This window comes from Mobula hypostoma, chromosome 2 (assembly GCF_963921235.1).
Source record: "Mobula hypostoma chromosome 2, sMobHyp1.1, whole genome shotgun sequence".
NCBI lineage: Eukaryota > Metazoa > Chordata > Chondrichthyes > Myliobatiformes > Myliobatidae > Mobula > Mobula hypostoma.
Genome location: NC_086098.1, coordinates 91,744,888 through 91,766,887, shown reverse-complemented (window position 1 = coordinate 91,766,887; position 22,000 = coordinate 91,744,888). Strand labels below are relative to the sequence as shown.

Here is a 22,000-nt window from a genome sequence, read left to right as displayed (position 1 = left end):
GTGCAGAGGAGATTCACAAGGTTGTTACCTGGATTGGAGAGCACACCTTATGAGAACAGGCTGAGTGAACGTGGCCTTTTCTCCTTGTAGTGACGGAGGATGAGAGGTGATGTGATAGAGGTGTCTAAGATGATGAGTGGCATTGATCGTGTGGTAGCCAGATGTTTTTTCCCAGGGCTAAACACAAGGGGCATAGTTTTAAGGTGCTTGGAAGTAGGTACAAGGGGGATTTGAGAGGTAAGTTTCTCACTCAGAGAGTGCTGGGTGCATGGAATACACTGCCAGCAACAGTGGTAGGGGTGGATACAATAGGGTCTTTTAAGGGACTCTTAGATAGGTACATGGAGCTTAGAAAAATAGTGGTCTATGTGGTAGGGAAATTCTAGGCAGTTTCTGGAGTAGGTTACACGGTCGACACAACATCATGGACTGAAGGGTCTGTCTGTAAAAATCTACGTAATTAGGGTTAGAGTTCATGAGTTGTGGGTAAGCTATACTGGTGCCAAATGTGTAGCAACACTTGCAGGCCGCCCCCCAGCACAATCCTTGGACTGTATTGGTCATGGATGCAACTATATGTTCCATTGTTTTGATGTACATGTGTCAAATGAAGCTAATCAAAAATCAAAGTAAATTTATTATCAAAGTGCATATATGTCACCATCTATAAACCAGAGATCTATTTTCCTGGGATACTCAATAAATCTAATAACCATTATCAATGAAAGGCCACAACAACAGGGTTTACAACCAATGTGCAAAAGACAACAAACTGTAAAAACAGTAAAAAAGACAAAATAATAGTAACAACAATAACAAATAAATAAACAATAAATATTGAAGACATGAGATGAAGAGTCCTTGAAAGTTAGTCCATTGGTTGTAGGAACATTTCAAAGCTGGGGCAATGAAGTTGAGTGAAGTCATCCCTTTTGGTTCAAGAGCCTGATGGTTGAGGGGTAATAACTGTTCCTGAACCTGGTGGTGTGAGTCCTGTACCTTCTTCCTGATGGCAGCAGTGAGAAGTGAGCATGGCCTGGGTAGGGGGCGAACCTGATGATGGATGGTGCTTTCCTTTGATAGCACACTGTATGGATGTGCTTAGCGGTGGGGAGGGCTTTACCCATGATAGACTGGGCAGTATCCACTATGTCTTATAGCATGTTCCATTCAAGGATATTGGTGTTTCCATACCAGGCTGTGATGCAGGCAGTCAATTTACTCTCCACTACACATCTACAGAAGTTTGTCAATGTTTTAGACATCATGCCGAAGATGTGAAAGTTTTAGATGTTTTGCTGATAAAAGCATCTATTAATTGGTGATTAAATCATCAAGGAAGATTGAGACTTTGAGGCGAGTAGGGGAGGCAATCGAGAGTTTAACACTGACTGCCTTCCTTTTGATCACTGCAGAGAAGTCTGCGGTCGGCCTATCGCTGTGTGGTTCGCTGTGCCAGGCGGGTAGGTCTCTGCCTCGTGTGGTGTCTCTCTCTTTTGATGAATGTCAGTGATATTGGAGGATGGCATCATATTTCTACATTTATGGACTGGACTTTTTCAGACATGGTTTTTATATCCTGTGTTTTTATCACCCATTTCTTTTCCATTTCATTGTGTGAGGGGAGGGAATTTGAGGTTTGATGTTCTGTTAGAGGGAGGGGTTGTTTGAGGGTGGATGTTTTCTTTCTGTTCTGTGCGAAGAGAGGAGTTTTGAGGATTAATGATCGGAATCTCATTCTTTTTGTGTGGGGAGTGGGTTTGTTGTTTCTCTCTGAATAACTTTCATTTTCTTTCTTTGTTTCGAGGTTATCTGGAGAAGACAAATTTCAGAGTTGTGTATGGATACATGCTTTGATAGTAAATAAACCCTTGAACCTTTGAATCTTCGCAGATACCTAAGGAAGTAGAGGTGCTGTTGTGCTTTCCTCAATGAGGACTGGCTCATAAACCTCTTGTTTCCTCCCCCTGAAGTCAAAAATCAGTTCCTTTCTGACAAGACATTGTTGTTGTAGCACCACTCAGCTAAATTTTCAATCTCCCTCCTAAATGGTGATTGGTTGGCACCTTTCATTCGGCATACAGCACTGTTTAAGAGCTTTAAGTGTACTGTTTCATCTTAATCAAATGGTGTCCTTAAAATGCTGAGGAAGTTTGCACCCTGAAGTAACATGACTGATTTGTGCCTAGCGATTGAAGGATGAGGTGATGCAGATGCCCAAAGCCACAAGCCCAAGCCTCTAGATCTTTGTTTTATACTTGGGGGAGTATTCCTCAGGCAGCACTGGCAGGTAATCTCCTCTTGCAACACTGGCTAGTCTAGTGGATTCTCAACAGCAAATAAGATCTCATTCCCAAAGGACCTTCTGTAAGTAGAATGTACACGGACCCACAGTTAGATTAAGGAAGTGATGAGCACTTAAGGAAGGATGAACTCTCATTGTAAACTTAGGCTTCCCAGATCAAAACTCAAAGGTCAACATGGGGTCCACATTGGAGCCAGAAAGTCAATCAGAAATCCAGCCGAGGCCCGATGGCTGGAGATTAAGTCTGCAAATCTCTGCAAGAATTTGGGGAAGTTGGGTCCCAGTGTATGTGAATCTACTTAGGTGAGTTGGTTATTTACACAAATTACATATTTCACTATATGTTTCAATACTCATGATAAATACATCTCAATGTAAATCTAAATCTACATCAATGCTCTACTGTAAACCTCCACATTGTGCCATTCTTGTCAGATAGAGTAATACAGAATGGGCTGTTTGGCCTCCTGAGTCCAGAATGACCATCGGGCATTCATTGACACAAATCAACAACACACACAAAATGCTGGAGGAATTCAGCAGGCCAGGCAGCATCTACGGAAAAAAGTACAGTCGATATTTCGGGCTGAAACCCTTCGGCAGGACTGGAGGAAAAAAGCTGAGGAGTCAATTTGAAAGGTGGGGGAGGGGAGAGAGAAACGCCAGGGATAGGTGAAACTTAGAGGAGGAGGGATGAAGCAAAGATCTAGGAAGCTGATTGGTGAAAGAGACGGAAGGCCATGGAAGGAGAAGAAGCGGGGGGTGGGGGGAAGCACCAGAGGGAGGTGGTGGGCAGGCAAGAAGGTAACATGAGAGAGCAACAAGGGGATGGGAAATAGTGAAGGGGCGGAGTTGGAAACATTACTGGAAGTTTGAGAAATCCATGTTCATGTCATCCGGTTGGAGGCTAACCAAACAGAATATAAGGTGTTGTTTCTCCATCCTAAGTGTGGCCTTATCTTGACAGTGGAGGAAGGCATGGATGGACATATTGGAATGGGAAGTGGGATTAAAATGGGTGGCTATTGGGAATAATCCCGCTTGTTCTGGCAGACGGAGTGTAGATGCTCGGTGAAGTGGTCTCCCAAACTATGTCAGGTCTCACTGATATACAAGAGGCCACACCGGGAACATCGAACACAGTATATGACCCCAACAGACTCGCAGGTGAAGTGTCACCACACCTGGAAGGCCTCACCTTTGACAGGAGTTCATAGGCACAAGTCGTTTTGTTTTCCTTGCATTCCCTTCAACACTCCCCCCACCTGTTCCAAGACCTTCACTCCCCAGGAGGTTTAACTGATCAAGTTCACACTATTGACAAGCTACAGCATCCTGGGGTATTTCAGGTTACCACTGGGAGAAGGTAGGATCTTTACAGGGACGGAAGTTGAGTTTACCATTGAACCAGGGTCGCTGGAACTGTGAGGCAGCACGTTTACTAGCAGCAGCAATGTGCCACCCCTGTTGTCCTTTTCATTGTGTGTGGACTTGTGGTTATAATGTGCAGATGCCAGCTGTCACATTTAATCTGACTCGCGCATGTTCTCAAGAACAAATTATGCTTCATGCAGTTCTCTTCACCTCAACCAACAGAACTCCTGTAATATTAAAAATAGCAGCAATTTGTTTCTAAATGTAGATTAAATCCAGCAATGAACAATGCTTTTTTTTATTACTCTGAGTACAGGATGTAATGGGACTGCTTACTTTTCCCTGTCTGCTGCAGCTGGGAATATTCAATTTAAGTAAAACAAACAGGAAATTGAAGCAGGCTCCTTAGTGTTCAATTTCTTAACCTTGCAAGATCCTGTCATTGCCAATTACCTGGACTCTGAAAACTCACACTCGATTGTCAATCACAGTTTATTTACTTGTGCACAAGGAGAACAGCATAGCCTCTGCCACCACAGTTTCCTGAAATCTGAATAGAGAGTTGCCAATTTTAAACAAAATATCTCTATGTTTGAATTCTTTACCTGCACGATCAATCACCACTCACAGAACAGGTGCTGAAAGTCAATAGAAGCAACAAGCTAGTAACTGATGATACTTGGAAATTATTAAAGCATTTCTTCCTTATTTGGGGCGGTGTATGTTTTGCCTCCTTCCATTATGTTCTTACCCCAACTCTCATAAGTGAAAAAGCTCCAGGAATGTGTGCTATGCTCTTCAAAGACCTTTCTTTCCTGGGCTATCTGCAGTCTCTCCTTGCCTGGCCATTATGGTAACCCTTGCCTTACCACATACTTCCACATCCCATGATTCCTAACTGCACTAAGACCAGTATCCCACAGCTTCACTGGTGACATAGAGACTGCAGTCGCTGGAATCCGGAGTTCTGATGCAGGGTCTCAACCCAAACATCGGCAATTCCTCTTGTTCCTACAGATGCTGCTTGCAAATGTACAAAAAAAAATTACTTGGATGTTGCCCGAACCTGAGGATCTAAGTTAAAGGGAAAGGTTGCGTAGGTTAAGACTTTATTCTTTGGAGTATAGGAAAATGAGGGAGATTTGACAGAGATACAAAATTATGAGTGGCATAGATAGGGTAAATGCAAATAGGCTTTTCCTACTGAAGTTGGGTGAGACTAGAAGCTGAGGTCTTGGGTTAAGGGTGAAAGGTGAAATGTTTAAGGGGAATCTGAGAGGGAACTTCTTCATGCAGAGGATGGTGAGAGTGTGGAATGAGCTGCCAGTGGAAATGGTGGATGCACATTTGATTTAAACATTTAAGAGAATTATGGATGGGAAGGGATATGGAGGGCCATAGTCCAAGTGCAGGTCGATGGGACAAGGCAGAATAATAGTTTTGCACATCGTAGGTGGTCTAAAGGGTCTGTTGTGGTGATGTAGTGATCAAGGACTCTATGACCCACTGAGTTCCTCAAGCAGATTCTTTGTTGTTCCCCCCATCGCACTACTGCTTGGTGTTTTGAGCAGGAAAAGCAACAAGATTTGTGAACATACTTGAATTGAAATCTTGAGAGGTTTAGATAGTTTCTCTTTATTATTCCCAAGAGCTAATGAGTTAATAGCTGGAGGAACACAGAATTAAAATGTCTGTCTGGAATTCAGAAGAATGAGAGGAGATATAGTAAATATATTTAAGACAAATTTGGGTAGATTTTTACATAGTAGGGGAACTAGGGGTTATGGGAAAAGGCAGGTAGGTGGAGATGAGGCCATGGTCACAACTCGTATTGAGTTAGAAACCTATAAGTATTTAGCAAAGCTCTCAGCATCTGTACAGAGGGTTTTGGAATTGTCACCATCCAAAATGTACAGAGATAACAAGGGTTTTGGCATTGTCACTGTCCAAAATGTCATAACTTGTATTTTTTTTTTGGCTACACAGATGCTAGCAAACATGCTGTACACAGCCAGTTTTTTTTTGTTTGTTTGTTGTGTCTATTCTGAATTTTCAGGATCATCTCATCAATATTGACTTTATGTTCTGAAATTAGTGCAGCAATGTTGGCGGTGACGGTTTAGTTGGAAAGTCCATTTGCTTGCAGAATGCGAATGCTGTACTCTGCATGTATTGATTGCTCGTTACTAGGGCTGCCATTGCCGCCTGTTGCTACTCATCATGGGCCTGCATTTTAACTGTCCAAGATGCAGATTTCAAATGTAAACTAGGTGGAAATAATCATCTGTTGAATGACACTTGATTGAAAACTTAGAGATGCACTTACCAGCTTTCACGGTTATTCAAACATCAACAAAAACAATGAAAGGTTATTATTTGCTGTGATTTAATAGAAGAAAGATGAAACTACAATTTTAGCAGTAAGGCTGATAATCTCCGACGATGAGAAACCAAACACAAGAGGGTCAATTGCCCTGCAGTCTACTAAGGATACATTATCCTTCATTCCTTCATTGCAACTTACTGAAATCTGCAGGCTATTCGGAACTCCTTTAATTGCATAGTGTCAAAGTTCAAAGTAAATTTATTATTCATGTACACATATCACCATTTTCTATCCTGAGATTCATTTTCTTGCAAACATTCAGACCAGAGCAAAGAAATACAATAGGATCTATTAAAAACTTCACACAAAGACTGACAAGCAACCAATGTTCAAATGAAGACAGACTGTGAAAATACAAATAAATAATAATTATTATAATCAATAAGTAAATATTACTGAATCAAGAATTTGGAGAATACTTGAAAGTGAGTCTATAGGTTGTCGAATCAGTTCAGTGTTGAGATTAGTGAAGTTATCCACACTGGTTCAGTGTCAAACAGTATTGTGGTGGCTCCCAGATTTTTCCTCCACCGTACCCCCCAGCCAACATTTTTTAATAGGGGATCACTACCCCTTATTTTCCAACCCTTGCTAACTCAACTAAATTTGAAATGCCCCGTGTCCTTCCCTTCTGTGCACGTGTTCCCACCTAACACGTGTGTTGGTGTTGAACTCCAAAGAACTCCAAACTCCAAAGAAATTTGTCCTCACCTCTGTTCTAAAGGGATGCCTTTCTATTCTGAAGACTTGTCCTCTGGTCTTAGATTCTCTAACTATTGAGAACATCCATTCCACATCCACTCAATCTTGGCCTTCCAATATTCAATGAGATTGCTCCATCATTCTGCTAAACTCCAGTGAGTATAGACCCAGAGCCACCAAACACTTCTCATGCTCTAACACTAACATTCCCAGGTTCACTCTTGTGAATCTCCTTTGGATCCTCTCCATGCCAACATATCCTTTCTTAGAAATGGGGCCCAAATCTGCTCACAATGCTTCATATGTGGTCAAATCAATGCCTTATAATGCCTCAGTATTACATCCTTAAAGACTGCATTGTTCCTTCAACAATCTTTTAGTTCCGTGTTTTGCTTTCCACATATCCCAAAATTGCCACCTTTTCCAATAGTTTCCCACTATCCCACTTGCTACATAAGAATAACTAGGTTGTGAGATTTACTTTAATATTGTTCTACCACTTCCTGCCTCTCAGCTCTGCCTTACACAGCACCAGCTTTCTTGCCTTCTCACTCATATCATCTTGAAACTAAGATACTCAACAAAGCCTAATAATGCTGTTTTGTGTTCCCAGGTTCCATTCCAAATTCTTGTCAATCTATGTATATAAGCTGATCTGTATTAATGTATAAGTTACTCCACTAGTCACATTTTTTCTCAGATATGATCACTGCAATCAATACCCTGTAACTTCCCTTTCAGAGTTGAGCTTTTGAACTTCTTGTATGATCCGGCATTTTTGTGGTATGAACGGAGGACTCAGAAATGCAAGGTGGCAGTGGTGTGGTTTGTACAGGTTCTGAGCGCTGTTCTGCAAGGTTTACTTGTCTCTGCACTGAAATGAGGCTGTGGCCTACAACTGATAGGCTCCTTAATTGGCTGTAGACTCACTTCCATGAACCTCAGTTCTGAATGTTATTTGCTTACTTTTATTGTTTGCATGATTTGTTTCATTTTCTGCACATTGGGTGTTTGATGATTTTTTTTTTAAATGGGTTCCATAGCATTTTCTTATTTTGTGGCTACTTGTAAGGAGACAATTCTCAAGGTTGTATATAGTATACATACTTTGATAATAATGTGCTTTGAACTTCAAAACGACCTCACTCAACAGTAATTATTATTTGTGATATATGGGTTTGCTTTTATATTTATATTTAATGTACTTTTTATGCTGCATCAGATCTGGAGTAACAATCATTTTATTCACCTCTACAATAAACAATCTTGAATCCTATCTCTCTTCATCTCTGACACTAGCTTCTCTTTGAAATCCTTCTTTAGTTTTATTAGTTTTCTGTGCATGCTGTCCAATAATCAAAATTTTCCAATGACGTTTTCATATTCACTTCTGCCACGATGTATGTAATTCTGGCATCTTTCCCAGTCTGTACTGCAGACACCAATGGCCTACACATATCTTTGCTACATAGAGTCGGTGGTCATTTTATTAGGTACACTTGTATACCTGTTCATTAATGCAAATATCTAATCTGTCAATTATGTGGCAGTAACTCAATGCATAAAAGCATGCAGGAATGGTCAAGAGGTTCAGTTTTTATTCCAACCAAATATCAGAATAGAGAAGAAATGTGATCTAAGTGAATTTGACAGTGGACTGATTTTCAAGGTCACATTCAGTGGTTTGAATATCTCAGAAACTAGTGATCTCCTGGGATTTTCACGCACAGCAGTCTCTAAAGTTTGCAGAGAATGGAGCAAAAACTTTTAAAAATCCAGTAAACGACAGTTCTGTGGCCAAAGCACCTTGTTAATGAAATAGATCAGAGGAGAGTGGCCAGACTGGTTCAAGCTGGCAAGAAGATGACAGCAATTCAAATTGCAATGTATGGATCTATTTCTTATAGAACAATGACCACCACCCCCCCCCCCCAGTACTACATATTGATCTGTTGTCTGTACATGCGCTGGTGTCTACACATGTGCATTGTTCTCTCTCTCTCTCTCCCATTGCAACGTGAATACACCAATTAAAGCTATCTCCTGATCTCCCGCATGTGTGCCTTTATTAAGTATGCATGTAGTTGTGCACAGACACAACAAATTGGTGAGGAGTACAAATCTTAATGTCCAAATGATCAGACAGTTATGGGATGAAACAGCAAGAGTTAAAGAGCACAAGAATGCCATCACAGATGGCATGAGTAACTGCCTGCATTGTACATGGTGAGAGACATGCTGAATTTAAAGTGAAAATAACGTGGTGACAAATTTGATAGTGCTAATAAAGGCTGGGAGTCATAAATCAAGAGGGTTGAACTGTATTGTAACACGAACAATGTGGAGGAGCAAAAGAAAGCCCCTGCACTTCTGAGCTCAAAGGGTGCAAGGAGAAGATGGCGGTGTGCCTGCCTGTGCGCAGCCCCCCGGTGAAAAATGATATTGTATCTGTTAAATAGAGGCCGTGGACAATTCTGATTTGATAGAGAATGGATGTGAAAGCACAGAGGAACATCTGGAGAAATTTCTGAAATGCCTGTTCGCTGCTGTCGTTTCTGTTTGGTCGGGTATCTTTCGGAGAGTAGGCCTCAAAATCCCTGGCCTTGCCTGCTTTTGGCGACCGAGAAGGAGGTCGAATTGTTCAGACAGAGATGGCGCTCAGTGCTCGGTGTCGGAGAGCTGATCAGAGCTCGAAGTTTACAGATGACTCAGAGTCGGATTGTGGTCGGCATGGCAGGGAGAGTTTTTCTTCCTTCTCCCATCTGCGTGAGATGTGGGACATTTGAGAAACTTTGAACGTTACTGTGCTCATGGACTTCTTCATCCAGTTACGGTATTGTTACACTGTTTGTAACTATATGTTATAATTATGTGGTTTTGTCAGTTTTTTCAGTCTTGGTTTGTCCCGTGTTTTGTTACACTGTTTGTAACTATATGTTATAATCATGTGGTTTTGTCAGTTTTTTCAGTCTTGGTTTGTCCCATGTTTTGTGATATCACATTCAGAGGAAATAATGTATCATTTCTTAATGTATCATTACTAAATGACAATAAAAGAGGACTACGTGTCTTCATAATCTAATCTAATCTAACACCTGCAAACAAGACCTGTACAATTTTAGAAAATCACTTGAGTCCTAAACTGCAGGTATTAGCTGAGAGATTTAGATTTTACAAAAGGAACCAGTCAAAAGATGAAAGTATTTCTGAATACAGTGGAGAACTGCACAAACTATTCCAGCACTGTGACTTTAGGGAAGGACTGTCTGATGCATTAAGGGACATGTTTGTTTGTGACATGCATAGTCAAAGCACTCAGATGAGGCTACTGACAGAAAGAGACCTAACTTAGAACTGGCATTAACCATTGCAATATTGTTAAAGGCTGCAGCAAAGGATGCAGCAGAATTACAGAAAAAGAAAGTTAGAATGCGAACTTCACAAAATGTCCCTGAACAGTGCAAAAAACCAAAGATGCTATTGATGTGGCAAATCCCCCATGATGCAAATGACAGTAGATTCAAAGGTAAAGTCTGCAGAAAATGTCAGAGACAAGGACACATAGAGATAAAATACAAGGTAGACAAAAAGCACAACTGAGTGAAAAGTCTCAGAAAACCAAGCAAATGCATAAAGTTGCTGAATGTAAAACAGAATCAGATAACTTAAGAGTCTGACGAAAGTAAACTGTCATGCCCTGAACTGTATAGTATTACTAAAGCAGGTCACAACATAATATGGATCGTCAGAGATGTGTCTGATGTAAAAATGAAAATGGAGCTGGATACAGGTTCAGCTTTGTCCATAATTCCAGAGGCTGACTACAACAGACTGTTTTATAAGATACTATTACGGAAGACTTCAGTGATGCTAAAGTCTTACACAGGCAAAAAAGTGTTTCTCAAAGCAAACTGAAAATAAAGCCCAAACACAACAGTTAGAGCTTTGTGTATTGAAAAGTGGAGGGACAACACTTTTTGGATGTGAATGGTTAAGAAAAATTCAACTAGACTAGCACTCAATCAAAGCTCACAGTATGACATCAACAGGCAACTGCAACCCAATTTGTAGTACTAACCAAAGGCCGGTCACAAATGCTTACTGCTAATGAGAAGGTTTTTGAGAAGGGAATAGATAAACAGATCTAAGAACTAAAAACATATCTAAGATCTAAAACTATTTGAGATGCCAAAAAGATCAAAATGCATCCGCACAGGCATCGTTTCACCCGAGACAACATGACAAAGATGGTTAGCTGCAAGGTTTATCTATGCCTTCAAGAAGTCCATTAAAGCAATAGACAAGGAGGACATTTCTCTACAGCACCAGGTGAACAACTTCCTTTTTGCATATCAGAACTCTGATACACAAAAACAAACACCTACAGTGCTGTTCATGAACAGATTCTGAGATCTCGCATAGACCTCCTGAAACCAGATCTCTGGAGGGATCGTACAGAATAAACAGTTCAGCCAGTTGCCAAGTGAAGCAGAAAGGAGTTTTGAGATTGGACAGGATTTCCTAGTATGTGATTACCGAGAAGACAAGTGGACTTCTGATAGGATAGCTGAAGAACTGGACCACTGATGTACACAGTAAATGTTGGAAATCAGACATGGAGACGTCATGTGGAGCAGATACTAGAGGTCAACCAAGAACACACCTGAGTCGACTGCAACCAACAAGACAGACACATTACAATCACCAGACTTACCTCTCAGTGACGATGTCCCTGACAGCAATGTGACACCGGAAGCTGAGAACTTTGTCATAGACAATACACCTACCAAACCGGATACCACTCCATAGGTCCAGATGCATGATGAGAATGTTATCATTGACAAGACACTTGCCAAACCTGATACCACTCCCCAAAACCAGAGGCGCTATCGAAAGAAACAGAGCACTACCCAAAAGACTGAACCTTTAGAACGGTGGAGTTAGTTATGGACTGTTATTATGAAAGCGTGTTTATTTGGAATATGGGTTTATGAAAGGGAAATTGAATGTTTTGTACATATACCATTTTATGTTGCATTAATCTAAAGGAGGAGGAAGTGTAATGTATGGATCTATTTCTTTTAGAGCAATGACCCTCCCCCCTTAGCACTTACATATTGATCTATTGTCTGCTCATGTACTGTTGTCTATGCATGAGTATTGTTCTCTCTCTTACTGCAATGTGAGTACACCAGTTAAAGCCATCTCGCGCGTGTGTGCTTTTATTTAATATATATGTAGTTGTGCACAGACACGACACGAACCATCACACATTACAACAGTGGTGTGCAGAAGAGCATCTCTGAATGCATGACATATTGAACCTTGAAGTAGATGGGCCACAGCAGCAGAGTATCATGAACATACACTCACTAGCCATGATATTAGGTACAGGATGTGTATGTTAACCACAAAACAAAGACCCTTCTTTTCTACTCCAGTCATAGTTGAGAACAGTATGAAAACTTAAGGGCGGAACAGTAAAGGTTAAGGAATAACATCCCTACAGTTCTGTTGTGCCTTTCATGACCTCCGGACATGTTAAGGCAGGAGATCCCAACCTCTTTTATGCCATCAAACTTATTATTAACAGATGGGTCCACGGACCCCAAGTTGGGAACACCCGTATTTGCAGCTATAACATGAATTAATGTAGAAAATGGTGTATGACACACTGGTTTCGTCGGCTGTGTAAGTCCAGAGAAGACACCCTCTGGCCCCACCAAATGTGGGAAATTGAAGTGCAAGCCCCCCCCCAAATCCCCCTGTTTGTGTAGATGCTGTGTGATTTGTTACCCTGTTACAAATCAGTACAGTGAAATAACAGACAGTATACTGCATCCAATTAAAAGATTTAGTTTAATAATTCTTAATTTGACTAAAGTGTTAGTGAAGAAAAAGCAAAAAAAGAAAAGGGCCCATTTTAAATGAAACAGTCTAATGTGTGCAAGGAGCTCACGGTTTCCCCTTCGCCGATCCTCCTTTGATCTCCCCGGGCTTCATCGAATCCCGGCTCCATTCCGGGTCGACTCCTACAACCTCCTCTCTCCAGCTTCTTCTCTTTTCTCTCCTCTCAAAAGCCCCAAACCCAACCTTAGTGACCCTCACCAGAGAAACCTCCCCTGAATCCGTTCATCCCCATTGGATGGTGCACATTTCTCCTATCTCTTATCTTCACCAGTAACCCAAACAAGCAGCTTACACAGAGAACAGAAAAGCATCACAAAGAAAAAATAGGAACCATCTGAACCAGGGCATTGCATGTGTAATGATTTCATACATAGCAAAGTCGTCAAAACTGCAGTGCAAAACTAATCAAATAGCTCTAACAGTGCCTGTCGGCCAATATTACAAGGGAGAATTCTTCAAAGTTCTCAAATTTTGTACTTCTCTCTAAAGATTGACATCACATGCTTACTTAATTGCTTGCATTCAGAAAGAAACGTTTTACTTCTGTTTTGCAGCTAATATGAGGATAACATATAATCATTTGGGTTATTACTAGAGGAAATATGCTGGCTAATATCTCTGTATAATGTATGACAGTCAGTGTTTGCAGAGATCAAATTGGAAGAAAATTCCTGACATGCAGAAGCAAGTAACCTTCCAGGCTGATGGAAGATGACGGATGTGAGACGGAGGCCTCATCTGCAGATGCGATGTGAAATCTTTGGTCTAAATGGGTGGCAAATCCATCATCATTAATCAGAACTTGTAAAAAGCTCTTTAGCCCTGCATTCTGGACTGCCGCAAGTTACTGAACAGCTTCCAGCTTACTGTCAGAAATTGCATATCTGGATAGTATGCTGATGGCAGTGAAATCATCATCATAGGAGGCGATTACAGCAGGCGTTACAGCCTGCTTAATATGTGAAAGAATTTTGTCATTGGGATGGGGGGAGTGAGTGGAGTGGAACAGCAGCTCTGCTGCTGGTTGTCAGGAGCTCGTGCGTTCACCTTGTAACCGCGTGGGTTTCCTCCGCGTACTCCGGTTTACTTCCACATTCCAAAGACTTACGAGTTAGGCTTCGTGCGACACGGGCATGCTATGTTAGTGCCAGAAGCGTGGCAATACTTGCAGGATACCCCGGCACAGTCCTTGTTGATTTGATTTGACGCAAGTGACGCATTTCACTGTTTGTTTTGATGTACGTGTAACAAAGAAAGCTAATTTTCAAATCACCCAGAGAAACATCAGGGCTCTAATGATTTAATGATAATAATTGGATGTGTATACTAAATAAAGGATATTGGACTGGGAGATGTTTGGTAACTTGTAACAGTCTGAATTTCCAGGCTGATTGGCTTCCTCCAGCCATTAGCAGAAGATTAAGATGTGTTGTTACAAGAGTATAAAATGAGCTTTATGGGTTGACAGTGAGGTATTTCTTCCTAATTTAGGGCATTCCCTTAACATTAGAGGAAGGTCATTCAGGTGTGTTGTCAGCTATCATTTCCTCACACAAAGGGTAGTGAAAATTTAGAATCCTCTTAATGAAAGCTATTGAGTTTGAGGGATGAGGAGTGGGTCAATGAATATGGGGAAAAAAATTAACCATTTCAAAATGGAGAATGTTTGCTTCGTTTTGTTCCTTAAACTCATACAGCATCATAGAAAATTCCACAGAAGCTTGGGGAGAAAGACCTTAGGATAGACATGCATCCACCTTCACAATGTGCTCATGTTGTGACTATAATGCCTTATACCTTGCATCCAAAACTTGTTTCTATTAATTGCAGTGAGATCAGATTCCAAAAGTAGTGTGCAATGAACATTCACAATTATAGCTGCACATACCACAATGGTAATTGCCACCCCCTTTTTTATATGCATTCTAGTCCACTAAAGTGTTCCTAGCCTTTGATGTAAAGAACATCACTGGTTCCATTCAAATACTATCCATGGGAAGTGAGGGGATACAAAGTTTGTCTTCGCCTTAAAGCCTGTGACTCATATAATTCTGTCCTTGCCATTCTTATTGACCAGTAAGTAGCCAGCTTGTTTCAGGTTGTTCTTCAAAACTTGTCCACTCTTTACTCAGGTCTCAGTAATGCTGGGGGTCATTTTCGGCTCCAGACTGTCTGTACCCAACTGAAAAACAGATAGAAAACATTTGCAATTATTGAGAATGGCATGAGATATATGCAGTTCTCCTCTATTTGGTCTCTCCTCAGACATTTGAAATTGGATGAGCAGCCCACCCATTCAAAATAGGACACAAGATATACTGTAGATTCCTTATGAAGTGTTGAATGCATGATATTTCTTTGCATAGTTCCATTCTGTTGAAAGTGTGATTATTATTTTGTGAAAGCACAGGGAGTCAGGATTTTGATGCAAGAATGCCATTTACTGTGTGTTTTGAAATAAATTCTGGAATTTCACATATTACAGAAGTTGGTAAAAAGTTGTGCTGACCTTGTATTCATTGTAAATTAAATATAAAAATAAATATGTTCTTTTAGCACAAGCAGAATTAAATTAAAATACTTTCTCGCCATTATTTTAGAAAGTGCATCAATATGTAAATAAATAGATTCTAATGGAATGATAAAAATAGGGTTTATATTTAAGACGAATATGCTTCTAAATTTCCTACCAGTCTGGTTCAAGGTGACAGTAAAGCAACAGTAACTCAAATAACCATGTATTCCAACAGTGGTGTGAAGAGTAGGTACAAATTGTAGCATTGATATTTATATGTGGCTGACCTTGAGCTGCTTCACATTGCAGGGTCTCACTTGGCCACGTATATTTGGAATTCTGTATTTCAACTGGCAACTCTCTCAAGAAAAGAGGAATAATCAATGTTGTTTTTTGGAAAGACCCTGTTTCAAGTGACTGATGATGAATCCCTGCTGTTAATTTAGAAGAGGATTTTTTAAATTTTAGTGATATAGCATGGAGTAGGCCCTTCAGGCCTTTCCAGCCAGGTCGCCCAGCAAACCCGAATATCCCTAATCTAATTATGAGACAATTTACAATGACCTATTAGCTTACCTGGTATGTCTATGGACTGTGGGAAAAAACTGAAGCACCTTGGGAAGGACATCTAAAGACTCTTTACAGAATGGTGGCATTACTGAAATCTGAACTCTAGAACACCGCAAGTTGTAATAACATTGTGAAGACCATTATGCTACCGTGGCTTTACAGGGTAAATGTAGGAAGGATGTCTCCCTTGCTTAGACTGTAGGAAGCCAAGAGTCATAGAATCAAAATAAAAGTTTAGCTGCCTAGGACAAAGATAAAAATGAATTTCCTCCCCAGAGGGTAGTTCAGAATGGAAGTCACCACCCAATGGGGCTGTAGAGAATCAATTGTGAGTACGATCAAGAAAGAGGTTGGTAGAACTTTGTATTTTAAGGGTATGCAGTTCGTGTAGGAAAATGGTGCTGAGGTAAAAAAAACAGCTATGACTCCACTGAATGGTGGAGCAGGCACAGGGGGCCAAATGGCCTACACCTGCTTCATCTAATGTCTTTCTATTGTTAAACTGATATTCAAGGCCAACTCCATCTGGATTCCATTCTATATTATTTGTTCCATTTGGAAACATTTATAAATAGTTTTCATTTCTCTTACTCCATAATTAATTAATGATGTGCATTAGTATATATTTACACAAATTAAATGTGATTACTAACCAAAGCTGCTTGTATATCCACAGTTGCATTCTGTCGCAGGATATGGAAAAGTAGCTTCTCACAAATTCAGAGACTTTGAGTTAGGACTATAGTATTTTTATGTCTTTATGTTGAAAATATGACTAACATAATGTTACTCTTTCTGTGAAATAATTTTTAGATCAGTTTCTTACTTATAGTTTCCTTACAATTCAAAGGCACTTAATTCAAATTATCTGATCATTTTGATGTTTTGACTCCCACTGTGGTGTGCTGTTTAATTTAAATTGCTATTTAGTTTTAATGCAAGAAAATGTCTGTTGATTATATGCCATGCAAATGCAAGTCCACGAACAGAATGTTTAAGGGAAATAATTTGAAAATTATTTGGAAAGAAGCATGTAAGCTACTTCTGCAATGGATTGGTAGTGGTATAAGTGTGAGGAAATGGGTTTGTTTTATTGAGGTTGCAACCATTTATTTCCCCAGGATTCAACTGTGCATCTAGACCCTGTGAAGTGCCAAATCCTTGTAAAAATGGTGCGGTGTGTGTGGAAGAAATGGATCTGGACAAAAACCCCCTGGGATTCCGCTGCACATGTACAAGAGGTTTCACTGGTCCACGATGTGAGATCAACGTGAATGAATGCAGCTCTTCCCCCTGTCTCCAAGGATCCTGCTATGACAGTGAGTTCAAGCTGATTAGCCAATAACTTGCATAGAGTGATCCCCTCTGCTACACTGTTGGATATTATTTTTCTGAGAGATTCTCTGTATTGTAACACTCCCTCCACTGAAATCCATCCACCGTGTGCAAACCCAAATGCTGCGTTGCCAGGAATCGGAAATCAAAGCAGAGAACATTGAGATGCATCTTAGATCAGGCAACATCTGTGGAGAGAGAAACCATTGTGCAAAACACACTAAAGGTTAACTTTCAGGTTCAGTCGATGGTGAGGAAGGCAAATGCAATGCTAGCATTCATTTCAAAAGGTCTGGAATACAAGTGATGCAGAGGCTTTATAAGGCACTGAAGAGGCCTCACCTTGAGTATTGAGAACAATTTTGGGCTTCTCATCAAAGAAAAGATGTGCTGTCACTGGAGAGGATTTAGAGGAGGTACACAAGGATGATTCTGGAAATGAAAGTGTTTGTTGGCTCTGGGTCTGTACTCCATAAGACCATAAGCCCATAAGACATAGGAGCAGAAATAGGCCATTTGGCCTATCGAGTCTGCTCCACCAATCAATTATGGGCTGATCCAATTTTTCCAGTTATCCCAACTCCCCTGCCTTCTCCCCATACCCTTTGATGCCCTGGCTAATCAAAAACATATCTATCTCTGCCTTAAATGCACCCAATGACTTGGGCTCCACAGCCGCTCGTGGCAACAAATTCCACAGATTTACCACCCTTTGACTAAGGTAATTTCTCCACAATTAGTCCTGACGAAGGGTCTCAGCCTGAAACGTCGACTGCACCTCTTCGTAGAGATGCTGCCTGGCCTGCTGCGTTCACCAGCAACTTTTATGTGTGTTGCTTGAATTTCCAGCATCTGCAGAATTCCTGTTGATTTAATTTCTCCACATCTCTGTAATAAATGGATGTTCTTCAATCCTGAATTTGTGCCCTCTAACCCGAGACTCCCTTACCATGGGAAGTAACTTTGCCATATCTAATCTGTTCAGGTCTTTTAACATTTGGAATATTTCTATGAGATCCCTCCTCATTCTCCTGAACTCCAGGGAACAGAGCCCAATAGCTGCCAGACGTTCCTCATATGGTAACCCATTCATTCCTGGAATCATTCTCGTGAATCTTCTCTGAACCCTCTCCAACATCAGTATGTCCTTTCTAAAATAAGGAGCCTAAAACTGCACATAATACTCCAAGTGTGATCTCACGATTGTCTTATAGAGCCTCAACATCACATCCCTGCTCTTATTTTCTATACCTCTAGAAATGAATGCCAACATTGCATTCACTTTCTTCACCACCGACTCAACCTGGAGGTTAGCCTTTAGGGTATCCTGCACAAGGATTCCCAAGTCCCTTTGCAACTCTGCATTTTGAATTCTCTCCCCATCTAAATAACAGTCTGCCCGTTTATTTCTTCCACCAAAGTACATGACCATACACTTTCCAACATTGTATTTTATTTGCCACTTCTTTGCCCATTCCCCTAAACTACCTACAGTAAGTCTCTCTGCAGGCTCTCTGTTTCCTCAACACTACCCACTCCTCCACCTATCTTTGAATCATCAGCAAATTTAGCCACAATTCCATTAATCCCGTAGTCCACATACTCACTGGAATAAAGAAGGATGAAATCATTGAAATCTTTCAAATGTTGAAAGCACTAGACAGAGTAGATATGGAAAGGATGTTTCCCATGATGGGGGAGTCTAAGACAGGAGGGCACAACCTCAGGATAGAGACTGTCTATTTAAAATGGAGATGCAGAGAAATAACTTTAACTAGAGGGTGGTGAATTTGTGGAATTTGTTTCTATAGGCAGCTGCAGAGGCCAAGTCATTGGGTGTATTTAAGGCAGATCTTGATAGGTTCTTGATTGGACTGGGCATCAAAAGTTATGGTGAGAAGGTTGGGGAGTGGGGCTGAGGAGGGGAGAAAATCATCAGCCATCATTAAATGACTCGATGGGCCAAATAGCCTAATTCTGCTTCTATGTCTTATGGGTTTTTGGTCAATTAATGTTCAACACTGGGATCTTTCATCAAAACTCAGAGATCAGAAAAGCTGAAAGTATTACATATAGGATATGATTTCCATTGCGGAGATGGTGAAAGGTGGAAAGGGGGATGTGTGTCAGGATGGAATCCAAAATCATTCAACATCTTTTGGTCTCCATCTTATCACAGTCAGTTTCTTTTTAGTCACCTTCTGCAATTTTATGACTGGTAAATAGCAGTGTTTAAAAGAACAACAAAGCAATATATTTCTTAGTCATTTAAAAAATCATGATCACTTTGTAAAACATGGCAATGTCCTTGAGATTTATCCTTGACTGTTGGGGGAGATGAGAGTGATCTTGAAGTGTAGGTATCCAAATTGTGCTCAATCTAGTTTAATGTCCGATTGGTTCTGGGAGGGAAGCAGCAGATAAATTAACACAAATTTATCTTGATACAGAATTTTCTCTTATAGTCCCTTTGTCAAACTGATGTGACTCCTGGCAATGCGCTTCATGTTTCCATGGGTCACTAACACAGCTAATGAGAAAAATCTTAATGAGATTTCAATTGTTTGCTTCTGATGCTCAAACCCACAGAATGTAGCAGCACACTGTCCTTGATGAGTTTAATGTTTTAATGCTGAGGTAGGATATTTAAACCAGGTTTGTGGTGATTTTAAAATTATGTTTGAAAATTGGCAGAATAAATACCTAAAATAAAACAATAGGTAACATTGTGGGATAGAGGGGAAAGTGAGAGAGAGAGAAAAAGAGGGGAGAGAGAGAGGAAGAGAGGGAAAGAAGGGGAGAGAGATAAAGGTAAAAAGAGAGTGCAGGGGAGAGGGCGAGAGAGAGAGGGATCTTTCTGTAGAATGTGTGTATTTAACGGTTGTTAAGCCGTGTTTTTGTTTAGGGCTTCTGCAACAGATGAAAGTATGAGTCAGATTCGGGAGGAGCTTTGTCATTTTTGACAGAAGTCACACAAGCTGCTTGCTTGACCTTTTGAGGTCTTACCTGTGTTTCATTATGACAGACAAAGGTCTGCCTCATGGTTTTAAGCATGAAATAGCCAGTTGCCCTTTATAACTGGTAGTGAAGAAGGCTGGTGTCACGGAGGATCTAGAGCATTTAATGAGATGAAGTGCATCGGCATGTGCAGAGACAGAGTGACAGCACAGATTACACGGTAAATCGTAGCGATAATAGAGAACCCAGGGACCTATGTGGGATTGCAATAAATCCACAGTGCTAAGAAGTGCAATTAAAGCTGTCATCAGTACTGTGCATAGCTGTAATGTTCCAAAGATGCCGCACATTTATTTGAACATCGTTAATGATAAAAGAGTGGAGAAGACTCTGATCATTAGCCCAGGAAGATTATGACGAATTGAAACAGGATTCAACATATTTCTTCAAATGGAGTCAAATAATACAGCATTCTTACTATGTGGAAAGAATGTTAAATAGAGCAAGGCTGGCCATGCTGAGTTACAATGACTCCTCTTTATCCTCTATACATTTTCCTCTTTATGTCTTTGTTACAGTGGTGGATGGGTTTTACTGCCTGTGTAGCCCTGGATTTGCTGGTGTGCGATGTGACCAGAACATCGATGACTGCCTCAACAACTTGTGTGAGAACAACTCCACTTGTGTGGACCGCCATCTGGTTAGTCTTGGCAACATGCCTCTTCATCTAAGATCACATCTTCCCAACCTTCAATGTCAGCCTAATCAGTAACACTGGTTTTGTTTTTCATAACTGGGGTGGCACATTAGTTCATTTTGCAAGGTTCATAATAACAATAATACTGCTGGCTAAAGAAGATTCTGTCTCATGTATTACATAGAAAATGCAGCTGAGAAACAGACTATTCAACTTAATTGACTTAAATCATTGCTCATGGTCCACGTGAGCCTTCTTCCATCTCTTTTCATACCACTGTGTCCAACTATTTTTTGTTTCTCTCATTTATTCATTGCGCTTCTCATTGGATACACAGATGCTCAGTGCCTCAGATGCAGTCTGTGGCCGCAAGCTTTACACTTTCGCTCTTCTCTGGATGAAGATATTTCTCTTTTGGATTTATTGGATGTTTTGGTAATTGTGCTTTAAAGAGGCAGTAAGGATTCATGGTACAATTATATGTTAATGTTGAACTAGTATTGGTGAATCTTCTCGGTCATGGTCAATTGCTCCGTGCTCATAAGAAGGAGGTACTCAGTTTTAAATCTGTCCTGTGTCAGCATGTTGCTCTGTGACAGTCAATCTAGGTTTGTTCAACACAGTTTTCAGAGAAAACAATGTTCAGCAAATTGGTTTATTGTCCTTTGTTTCTTCCCTATTGCCGCCATTTCCCATTAGACTATATACCAGCAGGAAAGGGCGAGTTAGGAAGGGCTATCAAAACATGATTCCATACTGCATTAGAGTAACTTTTTCTGCCTTCTTTCTAATAAGTTTTAATATCAAATAGAGAATAAGAAGAGTTAGGGGAAGTTTTTCTTTCTCTTTTCAAAATTACCTTCATCCCTTTCTATGTGAAAAACCCATCTTTGTTTATTATCATTGTTTAATAACATCTGTATAAATATGTATCTCTCTGATCGATTGCAGTTTAACATCTCCTACCATGAAAGTAAAAGATATTAAACTGCAATGCACTGCTGAGGGAGTGCAGGAGGCAGAGACCCTCATAACATTTAAGAAGTATCTGGATGAGCACTTGAATTACCAAGGCACAGAAGGTTACAGTCCAGTTGCTGATAAATGAGATTCGTATATTTGGGTACTTACTGGTCAGCACGAACAGATGAACAGCATGAGCCCAACGGCCTGTTGAGTGCTGTATTACCACATGATTCCTTAACTTGTGTCTAATAAAAATCTTTTCCCCACCCCCCCATCAATTAC

General features: G+C 40.5%; 1 protein-coding gene across 1 annotated transcript in view; it reads left to right on the top strand.

Moving 5' to 3' along the window:
* LOC134357346 (protein eyes shut homolog) overlaps positions 1 to 20,827 on the top strand; it is a 352,502-nt gene extending 331,675 nt beyond the window's left edge. Inside the window, exons 8-9 of the mRNA XM_063068797.1 lie at positions 16,884 to 17,081; positions 20,634 to 20,827. Of these exons, the coding sequence (XP_062924867.1) occupies positions 16,884 to 17,081; positions 20,634 to 20,827 (392 nt within the window). The remainder of the gene's footprint in view (positions 1 to 16,883; positions 17,082 to 20,633) is intronic.
* The last annotated feature ends 1,173 nt before the right edge of the window (positions 20,828 to 22,000 follow it).